This window comes from Diuraphis noxia, unplaced genomic scaffold, assembly GCF_037042655.1.
Source record: "Diuraphis noxia isolate RWA-SAM2 unplaced genomic scaffold, SU_Dnox_SAM2 contig0004, whole genome shotgun sequence".
In the NCBI taxonomy this organism is placed as follows: domain Eukaryota; kingdom Metazoa; phylum Arthropoda; class Insecta; order Hemiptera; family Aphididae; genus Diuraphis; species Diuraphis noxia.
The window spans coordinates 40768349-40782744 of NW_028301714.1; the positions used below are offsets into that span (position 1 = coordinate 40768349).

The window sequence follows — 14396 nt, forward strand, 5'->3', positions numbered from 1 at the left end:
TTTCTTCAGCATGATAATAATATGTTGTGTATCAACAAAAATCAATTCTGTGCATACCCACGCCCCAATGCCATAGTTGAAATGGTATCGATAGCAGCGAGACACAGGGATGTGCAAAAGAACCAATTTTCATTGGTCCACGGTGTGTTCTCTTGTTGGACAATGCATAGCAGAAAGTAACAAGATAGATATCAACCTTGGAAAGTGCTTTAATATTTTAGGGTTATCAATTTTATATTATAAAATAACGAACAAATTGCAAACATTTTTAAAACAAAAGTTTCTAAATCCAATATTATATTATAATGTGAATTACAGAATACCTAGGTACAAATTTTTTTTAATAAAATACATGTTATACTTAACAATAACAAATATTATATTAACCTAATTAAATAATACAATAAATTAAAAGCTCTATTTTAAATTTTGAAATTCTTTCAAAAAGCACAATTCATATAAAAACACTGTAAAAATTAATGAGCAAGCATATCAAGTTTTTACAATAGAAATAGATGTTAATATTTAAGTTATCATTATTGATACATAGGTATTTTATGTACAACAAATAATAGGCTAGAAAATAATATCACTTAAACTATTTTAATTTTAGCTTAGTTTTAGTAAATATTTCACAATTTTTTTTTATCCAAGGATGTTCAATGACATTAGTTAGTGGTAATCTAGACTTGGGAATTTTAACCAAAAGCTTTGAAATTAAATTTCTAGAACTCTCACTCATGTAAGGTTTGAAAACATACATTACAGCACGAATTTTTCTAAATGTCTCTGCTTGTTCTGAGCTCTCAAAAGGTGGTGATCCACATAAGAATTCATAACACAGCACTCCTAAACACCAATTATCAACATATTCGTTATATGTTTGAGAGTCAACCATCTCTGGAGGTAAATAGTCAATAGTGCCACACATGGTGCTTCGACATTTAGATGGAGCATGGACAGACCATCCAAAATCTGCCAATTTTATAACGTGATGACTAAATAATAGGAGATTTTCTGGTTTTATATCTCTATGAATAACACTTTGTGAATGACAATATCTTAAAGCATCAGCTACTTGTCGTAAATAATAGGCAGCTGTTGGTTCATCGAAACGTTTATGTGGCTGTGAGTTCAATACTTTAAATAATTCGCCTTCTTGGGCAAATTCTAAAATTAAATATATTTTTTTTTCATCCCAAAAATAAGTCAGCAATTTTAGAATATTGGGATGAGTAAGATGTGTTTGAATTTCAATTTCTCGTCGCACTTGATGTTCCATGTGATCTTTTACTAATTCTGATTTAAACATCATTTTTAAAGCTACCATATATTCTGTATTTTTCTCCCGAGCAAGATATACACGACCAAATTTGCCACGACCAAGTGGTGTTCCAATTTCAAAATCGCTTAATTTCCACTGATGATTTGAAGGACGTTTAGAATAAATTTCTTTCATTGTTTTTTCTATATGTTGAGCAACCTCATTTTTAGATTCAGTTGTATGTTGTTCTTCAACCACAGCCATTTTAAGAATAAAATTGAAGCTTGACAAAAGTACAAACTGAAACAATAAAAATAATCTATTAGTCCTTGGACTTAATATTATATACAATAACCAAGCAACCATACAGTATTAAATCTAAAAATAAAGATACCTAATTTTGTCATGATATCTACTCAATTTACTCATAAGCGACAAAATAAATTTAAATGACCAATGGTTATTAGCAGAGCTCTGAACTTAGTGTCCTTCAGTTTAAAAAATCTTGTGCCAAAAAAAATAAGACTTGCACTTCAATATAAAACTGTTTTAATCATTCACATTTAAAGAGACTTACATTACAAAATATTTGTATGTTTTACTAATAAGTAGGTAATCACTATAATGCCACAACAGCCAATTTTTTATGTCTTTTCAATGGCTGTATTTTAGAAGTTTCACTGTATTACCTATGTTTTTCATCAAATGGCTATAAGTCATAACCCATTGCTTATTGTATTAATAATAGACATAGTACCTACATACTACAAGTAAAACAAATATATGAACAATATATCAATATGTTATAAGATAGATAAATCGATTTAATGATTTATTTAATATGTTATTTTGTCAAATATTTCTTCTGATTTAAATAATAAAAAAAAAAATATATCTACTTAGGTATATGTTATTTATGGATAAATTCAAACCAATATACAGTGAAACATTAGTTAATGGTGATTTGGTTTGGTTCCATTGAATTATATTTTATTTGGACCGTAATACATATGTTCCCTCATAAGTTTCACTATATTTAAAAAAAATATACAAAAAACGTATATTCACAAATACATAATATTCAATCATGAAAGTTGGAAAAACATATCTAATCATAGTTCAAGTACAATATGAGTATAGACTAATGAAAGGTATCTAGTAGGATAACTATGAACTGTCACCAGTCAGGTTTTAAATCAATTACGAATTATAAGTACTGATTGGAATTAAAAAAACGTGGAAATCGAGGACTTTAGAACATTCTATACCCGTACATGAACAACAATATAGGGATTAATACATTAATGCTCTCTCCTCTCTAGACCATGCCTATTACGAACAACCTTCTCAATCTGGTTGTTTTCAGAGTGTCTGCCTCTGTAGAATCTAGTTGAGGTCTATGTTTTCATTATTAAATAATCATAATTTATAGTAGCAAAACTTAACCTGTGTTAATCGTGTGATTATCCGCGTTTCTTTCCAACTAGTCTTCTGAAGTTTTGAACGTTTAAGTTAACTAACTTGTGAACTTGACACTATTTACACACTCTACTTAGCACCAGGGACAAGAATGTTTAGTGCTTAGTAATTACTAGTGACTGTCACGTATTGTTCTACTGGAAGTCCGAACTCCGGAGTAATAAGTTGAAAACTTTAAACTACTGACTAACAAGTAATAACTATTAACAAATAACTAATAATAAGTCAAGTAGTGTCACTTTGATGAATGGTGAGTTAGTAATTACTGAATTTGTGAGTAGAGTCGTGGAACGGTTAAAAATTGAAAAAGCCGTTCTACAACGATTTGAGTCGGCGGCCAATGAAACGGGATTGTTCGGCTGCTTCGAAATACTGTGTCCCCGTTGGTCCACGACTCTTTAGATTTTTACACTTATCACTCAGGCTGTTTCGCTTATCATTATTTAATATTTAGGCTGTTGAATTTTTGTTATGCAGTTGCACCCGCGGACCCGCCACCCGGCTACTTGTTTTTACTTTTTACACGGTCAACACATTATCAATTATCATTTTTATCGTTCACCGTTCACCATCGTCATAATTTGTGCACTTTTTTCCGCAATATTGTGAATTGTTATTGTTAATATTGTAAATCGTAATACGCAATGACCAAGATTAACGGTCGACCGATTAGTACATGACAGTGTATGATGTTGAAACCGCCGTCATAATTCTCATGTGATCGCCGCGAGCTGTTTGTTGAAAGTCTCGCCATTACAAAGCTGTATTGTGTATTGTTTTTTAATATCGAGAGTGCAATATTAAATGTCCATAATGAAGGCAACGATATGTATTTTATTGCTTGTGCATTGCGGCACAGGACTCAATAATGGCGATACCAAAGTAGTTCCACTAGATCCCTCCCATCCGTCTGCGGTTGACAACGAAGTCAAGAATTTTCCAAGTACCTCATCTACCCCAGAATTGTCAACGATCGTTGCAAATGAGACGAATTCCAATATGACTGAAAAATCAACAGTTGTCACACCCAGTGAACCAGTATTGCCGAAAAAAGGATCGGCTGAAGAAGAACGCAACAGTTCAATCGCCATTTTCTTTGTGCTTAGCGTACTTGCTCTAGGCATACTGCTCATTCATCTCATGTTGTCCACTCATTTTCAGTATCTACCTGAAAGTGTTGTAATTGTGTTTCTTGGTGCTGTTATTGGTCTCATTATTAATCTCATGTCTGAACAGCATATTGCTAATTGGCGCAATGAGGAAGCATTCTCTCCAACAGCATTTTTTCTCGTACTGTTACCACCAATTATATTTGAATCTGGTTACAATTTACATAAGGGAAACTTTTTTCAAAACATTGGTTCTATTCTAGTGTTTGCTATTATTGGCACCACTATATCAGCTTTAGTTATTGGTGCTGGTATCTATGTCCTTGGCCTAGCCCAGGTAGCGTACAAATTAAGTTTTGTTGAAAGCTTTGCATTTGGATCGTTAATTTCAGCTGTTGACCCTGTAGCCACAGTAGCTATTTTCCATGCGTTGGATGTAGATCCTGTGTTGAATATGTTGGTTTTTGGGGAGAGTATATTGAATGACGCAATTGCCATTGTATTGACTACATCAGTATTACAGTCCAATGGCCCAGCTATGAGTACTTCTGAAGCTGTATTGACAGGCATCAAGCAGTTCTGTTTGATGTTTTTTGCTTCAGCTGGTATTGGAGTAATATTTGCCTTAATCAGTGCATTGTTATTAAAATATGTAGACTTGAGAAAAACGCCCTCATTAGAATTTGCTATGATGTTGGTATTCACTTATGCACCATATGTCTTGGCTGAAGGCATTCATTTATCAGGTAAATTATTACCAAATATTTCATATTCACTTATTTTTACTTTTTATATTTTATCTCTTCATTTTAACTATCATTTTTTTTTCTTAGGAATAATGGCTATCCTGTTTAATGGAATTGTCATGTCACATTACACTCATTTCAATTTATCAACAGTTACACAAATTACAATGCAACAGACAATGAGAACATTGGCATTTATTGCAGAAACTTGTGTATTTGCTTATCTTGGGCTAGCATTATTCAGTTTCAGATTACACTTTGAACCAGCTTTAGTAATTTGGAGTTTAATTCTGTGTTTGATTGGGCGGGCTTGCAATATATTCCCATTGGCTTATTTGTGCAACAAATTCAGAGAACATCAAATTACAAAACATATGATGTTTATTATGTGGTTTAGCGGTAAGTTTCATATCAATATTGAGTATCATCTTTCATATAATGTTTAAATTTATTAAAATAGGTAATGTAAATTATTTGAGACATGAATATTCCTTGATAATGAAGGTACCTAACTCAAATAATTATTATAAATTGAATGCATAATAAAAAGTGTTAATGTTAGATAACCTTAGATAATAATAATCACTAATAATTAATAAGATATGCAGAAAACCTCTTGAAAAGCTGTGCTTTTGTTTATCAATCATCAGTATATTTTCAAATGTGTTACTTTCACCCCTTCATTATTTTGCCTCTGTCAGAAATGTTTAAAATATTAAAATGTCAGCACACGATTGGTAACAAATTTAGTTAAAAAACTGAAGGGAAAGGCTAGAAGCTTAAAAATATCAATTAACATTTATCATTAAAACTTATTACTAGGGCTCGAATTTATATGTATTTATATAACCAAAGTATATATTTATTCAACAAAAATGTCATAATATGTATTATATAAAAAAAAAATAATAGTAACTAATAATACGAAATATAATAAAAAAATATTTATCCAACTATCAAATTATCTTGAATAACGGGTTGAATAACGAACAATGAACACAGAAATGGCCCGTTCGTTAACTTAGATATACTGACTCACTGTCTGTAGTTCAAACTCAAACACTTATTAATAAATCGTTATCTATCGTTTATTGAGGTCATAAATATCAAACATATATCGACTGTAGATTAAGTTTAATAATTGGTATTATTTTGTTACTGTTTTAAACTTTTGGAAACATAGGAAATTTGAAAAAAAAAATTAAAAATTCAATTGTTAACAATATTAATATATTAATAATCATTAATAAATAATAAAATATTGTATATGAACAAATTTTCAAAATATGTAGGAAAAAATGGAATTATTGAAAAATATGTAAAAACGTGTACTTATGGCAAGATGTGTAAAATAAAATGAGTTCATTTCATTGAAAATACCTTGAAACTAAAGTCACTCGTTAAATATGAAATCACTCAAGTAAAGAAATATTTTGGGAGACTAAGGCCCGTTTCACATGGACGCGTATCAAACGTGACGTATCGTACGCTCACGTTTTTATTTTACATTGATTAAGTTCATATGCGTCATACTGGCAAGGGAAACGCGTCATCGTCGGAGTGGCGCGTATGCATTTAACCCGGCGTTAATCGCGCTATGGTCAAAATGACCGCACTTTTTTTCCATGCTTAATAAAACATTTATATTTTATATTTCAACCATTGATACTCAGTACCTTTCAAAAATGTTATTAAAAATAATATAATAATATTCCAAGTACATTTAATTCCGTATATATAAATTAAACTAAGATAAAAGTGAGATATCATAAATTGCGGTCATTTCGACCAAATGGCGACTAATGATGTTATTATCTTTATTATTACAACTAACATTGCCGGTTAGGTTATTATTACGGCTAACATTGCAATAACAATTTATAATTGATGCTTTAGACGAGGAAATATTATCAGATGATGATTTTAGTAACAGTGACTTAGATTCTGATATTGTCGTGAAATTTAAATAAAATTTGTACATTAATTTTTTAAAATTAGGTACCCAATTTCTGTATAAGGAAGTAGGTAACTTTCATTTTCGATTTTTTTTTTTTTATAAATAAAACCATAAGTTATTAAAGTTATATGAAAATTGATTTGTTTCAATAAAATTACAAAACATATTTATACCTATGAAACAACGTTTTTTTTATAATTATTTACTTGAAAATTATAACGCGGTCAAAAAGACTGCAGTGCGACTAACTACGTAATATACACTAGTGCGACTAACGCCGGGTTAACTAATGTAACTGAAAACGCGGGCGTCCATGTGAAACGAGCCTAAGGCTTCCCAATTTAATCCTTTGATTTGTTCTATTTATTAAGTAATTAAATTCTACACTATTTAAGTATTCCATATGGTATTGTATTGACTACAATATTTATTTATTTTTTTGGCTTTGAAAGAGTGTAATATTTTTACAATAATTGCTTAGAGTTAAATCTTAGCTAAGTTTCCTCTACTTCGCAAAATTATCAAATAACAATTGTACACATAATTCTTAGAAATTACACTTTAATAATTACATATGATATAAAATATATAAACATAAAAATATTTAAAAATTTAAATTTCTTTCTATTACCTATTTATATTCTCATTTATTTGGAATATTTAGTATTAAAATTATTTATTTGGTTGCAAAATTGATTGTTAAAGTAATAAATAAAAATATATGAAATAATACTCATAAAAAAAACTGTTACATTTTTATTAATTGATTAAGTTAAAAATAAATTCTTTTGAGGGAAATGACTTATGATAATTTTTATTTTAAATAATTATTTGTTTTAGGTTTAAGAGGAGCTATTTCATATGCATTGTCATTACATTTAGAATTCAGTAATGAAACAAGACATGTGATAATCACAACTACATTGTGCATAATATTAGTCACAACTTTGTTGTTTGGTGGTTCAACAATGCCACTAATGAAGGTAATTTTTCTTGACTTAAAAAAAAAATCAATACTTAAATTTTTTTCTCCAGATTTTGCAATCATCAAAAGCTGGGAGAAGCACTCGCCGTCGAAGAAAAGACAAAGCCATATCTCTAAGTAAAACTAAAGAATGGGTAATTTCAATAAATTCTAACTAGTTATTTTTAATTACCTAATATGTGTTAGTAATTATTTGTACACATTTATGTTAGGGACAAGCAATTGACTCTGAACATTTATCAGAACTGACTGAAGAAGAATTGGAAGTTAATTTTATTCAATCACGAATCAGTGGATTTGCCAAAATGGACATAAAATACTTCATACCATTCTTCACTAGACGTTTTACACAAGAAGTAAATTAAAAAATAAATTTATTTATGAAGTTTTTTTTATTATATGAAAAATTTTATATTATTTTAATTAAATTAATTAATCTATATGATGTGCAATTGTTCAAAAAACTGAAAAAATATTATTTTAGGAGCTGAAAGATTGTAAAACACAGATGACTGATTTAACTAATCAATGGTATCAGGCAATTCGAATATCACCAACTGCTTCAGATGATGATAAAACTGCAAACAATGTACAGCCCCAGACATCTAGCCGCCAATCAAGTTGACAATTACAGCAACCACCAGTTGTGAGGCAAAGTAATGGAGGCGAAACGCAGTCTTTGATACACCGACAAAACTTCAGAATATAACGGTTTTATTTTACAGGTAATAATTTGTTAAGTGACATTCAAAGCTTGTCTGCATCGAGTTTATCACATACGACCAGTCAACCACAATAATTTTAACAACATAACTATTCAATGTACTTAATGTATACAACAAATATAAACAGAATTTATTCCATTTATTCTGATAGTTAGTTCACAAATCTTTAATGACCATTGTGAATTAATGATTTGGAAAATTTGGTTTGATTAAAATGTACTTTAACACTTGAAGTCTGAATATAAACAACAAATGTAATTGCACAAATTTATACTGTTAATGTTATACTCTAGAATTTTTTAAAACAAGTGTGATAGTGATTATAGTTTATGTACTTTTGAGAAGTTCATAACATTCTATTTATTTTTTGTTTTGTTTAAATATTTAGTTTATCTTATATTTATAATTATTTCTATATGATGAAAGTAACTGCCTTGAAATTAATTACTACATATTATATACATTTTTAAAAGAGTGTGCCATTTAATAATTATTTTTGTATAGCTACATAATAATGATGTATAAAATGAACATCTTAATAAGCACACAAGTATACTATTTTAGTATGTGCTTGTGCTTGCATTAATACACAAATGTAAATATAACAACTGATTTTCTGGGCTTCTGCTTTAATGACATGTATATTTTTTATTGATCCAATAAATAAAATATAAATACATATTCCGGGTATTTTCCCAACTATCATACTATGTATACTAGTATGCATGATATTTATAAAGCCTAATATATATTATTATAATGAAGTATTTACAGATATCAGTCTTATAAATAGCTTTTTTTCTGATTAGATTTTTAAATCAAATTAAACAAATTGGCAGTACTTTTATTCATACGTTACCTTTTTATTTTAGTTTACTTTGAATATAATGAATTAATAATGTATCATATTATTTTGTTGGTATATTATTTTGTTGTGATATAAAATAAACATTATCAAAAAAATGATTTATATTGTTTGTTTTGTTGTATTATTTTTTTAATAGTCAGATTACAGTAACTTGTTGAATATATGTGTGATTATTGATTTTATGATTTATATTAATGCAATTAATAGTTTCAATTTATTATGTACATCATATTTTGTAACACAATCATATGTATTATTGAAATGTAGTTCTAACTTCTAAAAATATTATCTTGGCTCAATAGATGAAGAACAATTTAATTTATTTACAGATTATTAATTTAATGCAAAATAACAACATTTTCACATTTATAGATGTAATTTAATGTCTATAATCATAAGAACGAATGATTTTGGTATTGTAATTAATGTATTTTACATAGAATTTATTTATCTGTGATATACGATATGAATATAAGTTATTTTATTACAATATTAAAACTACAAGTTCAGAAATCTGATAATGTAATTTTTTTTCCGTCTTCCAGACCTCACAAATACTTATAAAAAAAAAAAATACACAATGTATTGCTTTAATATTTATTTACATATTTTTACATGTAAAAAAAAAAATGTATTATAAATTATATCAAGTCAAATCAAATATTTTCATATAATCTGGTATTTCCAAGCAGATTTCCTCTAAATCAGTAATTAAGACTTTAAATGCAAGTATGAAAGTTTTAAAAGATAATTTTGATTGGAATTTAATAATTTGTTAAACCAATTGACATAAGTAGTTGAGACAATGAAAATTGATTGAACATTTGCCATTGAGTACCTAGTGTTTTGTAATGTATGTTTCAATTTGTATTCAATGATGTACCATTGAATATTGTTATAGGTATGGAAAATGATTCTGAATGTCGAAAGTATGTCTTGTGTGATGTGATGTAATCCTACAGTAAAATAACCTATTACAAAAATTTTAGAGGATAATATTATCCTCATAATTTTATCACTAATCTATTTTATGTTTTATCATTGTTTGACTTAGTATTCAACTTTCAAAACAATTTAAATTATGTTTAAATTGTTTTGAGACTGAGATGACTGAGTTATTTTTGAATTTTGATACTGATTGAAAAAAACAAAAATACAATTGAATTTATTACTATAGAAATATGTTATTATCATTAACAGGAGAAGTAATATATACATTCAATTTAATAGGAATCATAAATGATTTGGATATTATTATTTTTCATGTTTCCTTTGTTGCTGTCTAAAAATCAAATTCTAATTGGAATTCAAGGTAAGTAAAGGTAATTTATGTTTAGGACAATATAAGTTAATTATAATTGAAATGAATTTGTGTATATATTATATATTGTATTATGTCTTCTTCTTCCTCAGCTTATCGGCCCATTAAGTGCATAGGCGCGACTAGGGGGGTGCTTGGAGGTGCTTCAACACTACCAGCCTTTAATTTAGTACCCCCAGATCAAAAATACCAAAAATGGAAAAATTATATGAAAAAGTTTTTTTTTTGTTTAAATATTGAAAGAAATGTTAATGAAATTACTTCTTCAGAAATATTGAAAATATATTCCAATTCCACTAATAAAAGAAAAATAGTATTATTACCTAACCTTTGAGATGATTGTGCCTCATGTAAGTGACTGCTAAAAATGTAAATTGTATAATTATTTTGACATCAGTTATTAAAAAAATAAATATTATTTATCTGTTTATACTAGGTCTTGCGCTATGAGCCTATAACGTCCACCCATCGGGTCCTTGGTCTTCCTAGTGGACGTTTTTCATTTATTTTGTTGACTAATACCTCTTTTATTATTTGTCCATCCGTTCTCCAAACATGGCCAAACCATTCTAGTTGTTTTATTGTATTATATAATTAAAAATAAATGATACAAGTAGGTAAAACATTTAATTTTGTACAAAGCTTACAAAATGTATCTATTATACTATTTACCTAGGTGGCTAGGTTGAAGTCTGAAATAATTTTATGGTTAATGTCGAATTTTAACCATTGTTCGATACTAGTTTATATAAATAGTTTAAATGCAAATAAATAATAATATCAATTAATATGACGTGTTATAAAAATGTACAGACATTTTTGTAAACACTATAAAGTGAGCTATTACAACACTTCAGTAATTAGGGGTGCTCTCAGTAAATCTGTTTTCGCCGCAAGGGCTCCTTGACTAGAAGGTTGGCACCTACGACTCGCACCACAGGACTAAGGTAGATAGCAGGGGATGGCCAATCCACCTGAATAAATATAATAAAATAAATAAAATATAGGTTTTCAAAGGTAATTGAACTAAGACCAATTAACAATATATATAGATATATAAAAGGCAATTAATAACAATATATAATAGACATAAGCACATATCATACTTAAATAAATATAAAATAATGCCAGAGCTACTAAATACAAAACACTAGCGAAGGGAAGGACGCTGAACTGCAGATGATTAAGATGAACCTCGGTGAAACGGGATGAAGTCGAACTGACGATGCTGGTGATGTGTGGACGATCTGGCCACGTGTGGACGACCTGACCACGTGCTTCTTTCGTGAACAACGACAGAAAGCAACGTCGAACAACTAGACCACTTGATCAACAATTATTTGCTGTACCTCCTCAGTCCTTTGTTATCTCATCACTTACCACTTCCATCGAGTCGATGATGGAAAGGTTTTGGCAAGTCGAGGAACCTGATGAAGCTCCATCATCATTCACTGACGAGGGGAAGTGTGAGGATATCTTTGCTAGGGAGAGCTATCGCGACGAATTCGGTAGGTTCGTTGTTCCCCTACCGTTTCGCGTATCGCCGCCACCCACGTTCCAAGGTTGTCGTCAGATGGCAGTCTCACGCTTTGAGCGTCTGGAGCGCAAGCTAGCTCAGGATCAACCGTTGTACCTAGCATATAAGCAATTCATGGTGGAATATGAGACTCTCGGTCATATGTCTTTAGCTCAGTCTCCAGGTGCTTATTTCATTCCGCATCATGCAGTACATAAGATGGTGGGTGATGAAATAAAGTTGAGAGTAGTTTTCGATGCGTCAGCTCGACCTTCGTGTGGAACTTCTCTCAATGAAGCGTTATTTGTGGGTCCCAAGCTCCAACAAGATATTGTAGATATACTACTTCGTTTTCGATGTCATCGAGTTGTGTTCACCGCTGATATTTGCAAGATGTATAGGCAAATCCTTGTAGATCCCAAGTACTGCCAGTTCCAGCACATCTTGTGGAGAGACTCGTCGCAAGAGAAAATACGAGAGTACGAGTTGAATACCGTTACCTACGGTGTTAGCACTGCACCTTTCTTGGCGTTAAGGGTTCTTCGGGAGATAGCTACGGTCTATGCTAAAAAGTACCCTCGAGTCCAAGCAGCTCTTTTGACCCAGACTTACATGGACGATATATGTACTGGTGCGAACACAACAGAGGAAGCACAAGACCTCCAGTATGATCTTATTTACGTTCTCAGTCAGTTCGGACTAGAATTGAAGAAGTGGGCGAGTAATATACCTCAGCTTTTGGATAATATTCCGCTCGAAGACCAGGCAATTGGACCACTTCCCTTCAATGATGACAAGACACTTCAAATTCAAGTTCTGGGTTTGAAGTGGAATCCAGCTGAAGACACCTTTAATTACAATGTTAGTTCGACCAAGTTCATATCTTCCAAACGTGCGATGTTGTCAATGATCGCTCGGATTTTTGATCCGCTCGGCCTCTTGTCTCCGGTGATTTTTTATGCAAAGCATCAGTTACAATGTGCTTGGCAGGCGGGTATTTCGTGGGACGAGCGTCTTCCCCTAGACATTGAGACAAGTTGGTCATCTTTCGTCTCTGAACTTCCTCAGTTATCGTCTATCCATGTTCCAAGATTTATTGGCGTAACACCGGATTGTTGTTATGAATTATGTGGATTTTGTGATGCTTCTGTCAAGGGTTATGCCGCTGTTGTATATCTTCGAGTGACAGACAGCTCTGATGTTGTCTCAGTGCGATTATTAGGTTGTAAAACTAAGTTAGCTCCAACCAAGTCGATGTCAATCCCTAGACTTGAGTTGTGCGCAGCGGGGCTGCTCGCCCGTTGGCTCCATCGAATGTCGGATATTCTGTCTTCTCAAGTTAGGATTCGGAATATCTATGCTTGGTCTGATTCCTCTGTATTGTTATCTTGGCTGAATAACCCACAAGTGGAATATAAGGTGTTTGTGTCGAATCGACTTCATAATATTCATCAGCTATTACCTTCCTGTCGTTGGTTTCATGTTAGGTCAAACTTGAACCCTGCAGACTGTGCATCCAGGGGTCTTCGTCCATCCGAGCTAGCTCAGTTTGAGCTCTATTGGCAGGGCCCTACCTTCCTTCGTCAGCTCGATGAAGGTTGGTCTCAGGAAAGCAGTCTAATTCCCGCGGATCAATTGCCCGAAGTGAAAGCTTTCACTTCATGCGTGGTGGAAACCACGGGGGAGCATCCGGAATGGTTTTCCAGGTTTTCCTCATTCAACCGTATGTTAAGAATTATAATACGTCTTCGTCGCTTCGTTAGAGCATGCCTTAAGAGACCACTAAATCTTGAATTCCTGTCTTACCAGGAATATAATGATGCTCTTATTGTGGTAGTTAAGTGTTCTCAGGGTTTATTTCTAAAAACATTGATGTCTGAATTATCTTCTGGTAAGACTGTCTCTTCTAGACTGTTAGCTCGTTTGTCGCCATTTATTGACAGTTCGGGTATTATACGAGTCGGAGGACGGTTGCGTCATTCATTGCTGTCAGATCGACGCAAGTTCCCAATATTACTGTCGAAATTGTCGTTTTTGCCGCTACTGATAGCTAGGCATTGGCATTCTTATGCATGCCACGCCGGTCCTCGCCTTATTTCCGCCTTGATTTGTAGGCAGTTCTGGATTATAGGTGAGCGCCAAGTTATTCGTAAGGCTATTAGTGAATGTACTAGGTGTGTGAGATTGTCCGCTCACAATCCACAGCCGATCATGTCGGATTTGCCCGATTGTCGAGTCCAGCCATGTCCCCCTTTCTCTCGGGTAGGGATCGATTATGCTGGACCATTATTTATGAGAGAAACAAGTTTGCGTAAGGCAAGACAGTATAAAGTTTATATATCTGTATTTGTTTGCATGAGTGTAAAGGCCGTTCACCTTGAGCTTGTCTCCGATTTGACATCTGAAGCCTTTTTTTTTTAGCGGCT

General features: G+C 31.6%; 2 protein-coding genes across 2 annotated transcripts; one reads left to right on the forward strand and one right to left on the reverse strand.

The window, feature by feature from the left end:
- Nucleotides 1-265: 265 nt before the first annotated feature.
- On the reverse strand, nucleotides 266-3117 carry LOC107163489 (aurora kinase C-like). Its single transcript, XM_015510946.2, has 2 exons — nucleotides 2711-3117; nucleotides 266-1564 (listed from the first exon to the last, which is right to left on the reverse strand). Exon 2 carries the CDS (start codon nucleotides 1526-1528, stop codon nucleotides 599-601), a length of 930 nt encoding a protein of 309 aa, XP_015366432.1. The 5' UTR covers nucleotides 1529-1564; nucleotides 2711-3117; the 3' UTR covers nucleotides 266-598.
- A 111-nt stretch (nucleotides 3118-3228) lies between these two features.
- Nhe1 (Na[+]/H[+] hydrogen exchanger 1) lies at nucleotides 3229-9233 on the forward strand. The gene is made up of 7 exons (XM_015510962.2): nucleotides 3229-4598; nucleotides 4686-4997; nucleotides 7396-7538; nucleotides 7591-7674; nucleotides 7753-7896; nucleotides 8025-8196; nucleotides 8266-9233. Exons 1-6 carry the CDS (start codon nucleotides 3548-3550, stop codon nucleotides 8163-8165), a joined length of 1875 nt encoding a protein of 624 aa, XP_015366448.2. The 5' UTR covers nucleotides 3229-3547; the 3' UTR covers nucleotides 8166-8196; nucleotides 8266-9233.
- Nucleotides 9234-14396: the final 5163 nt, after the last annotated feature.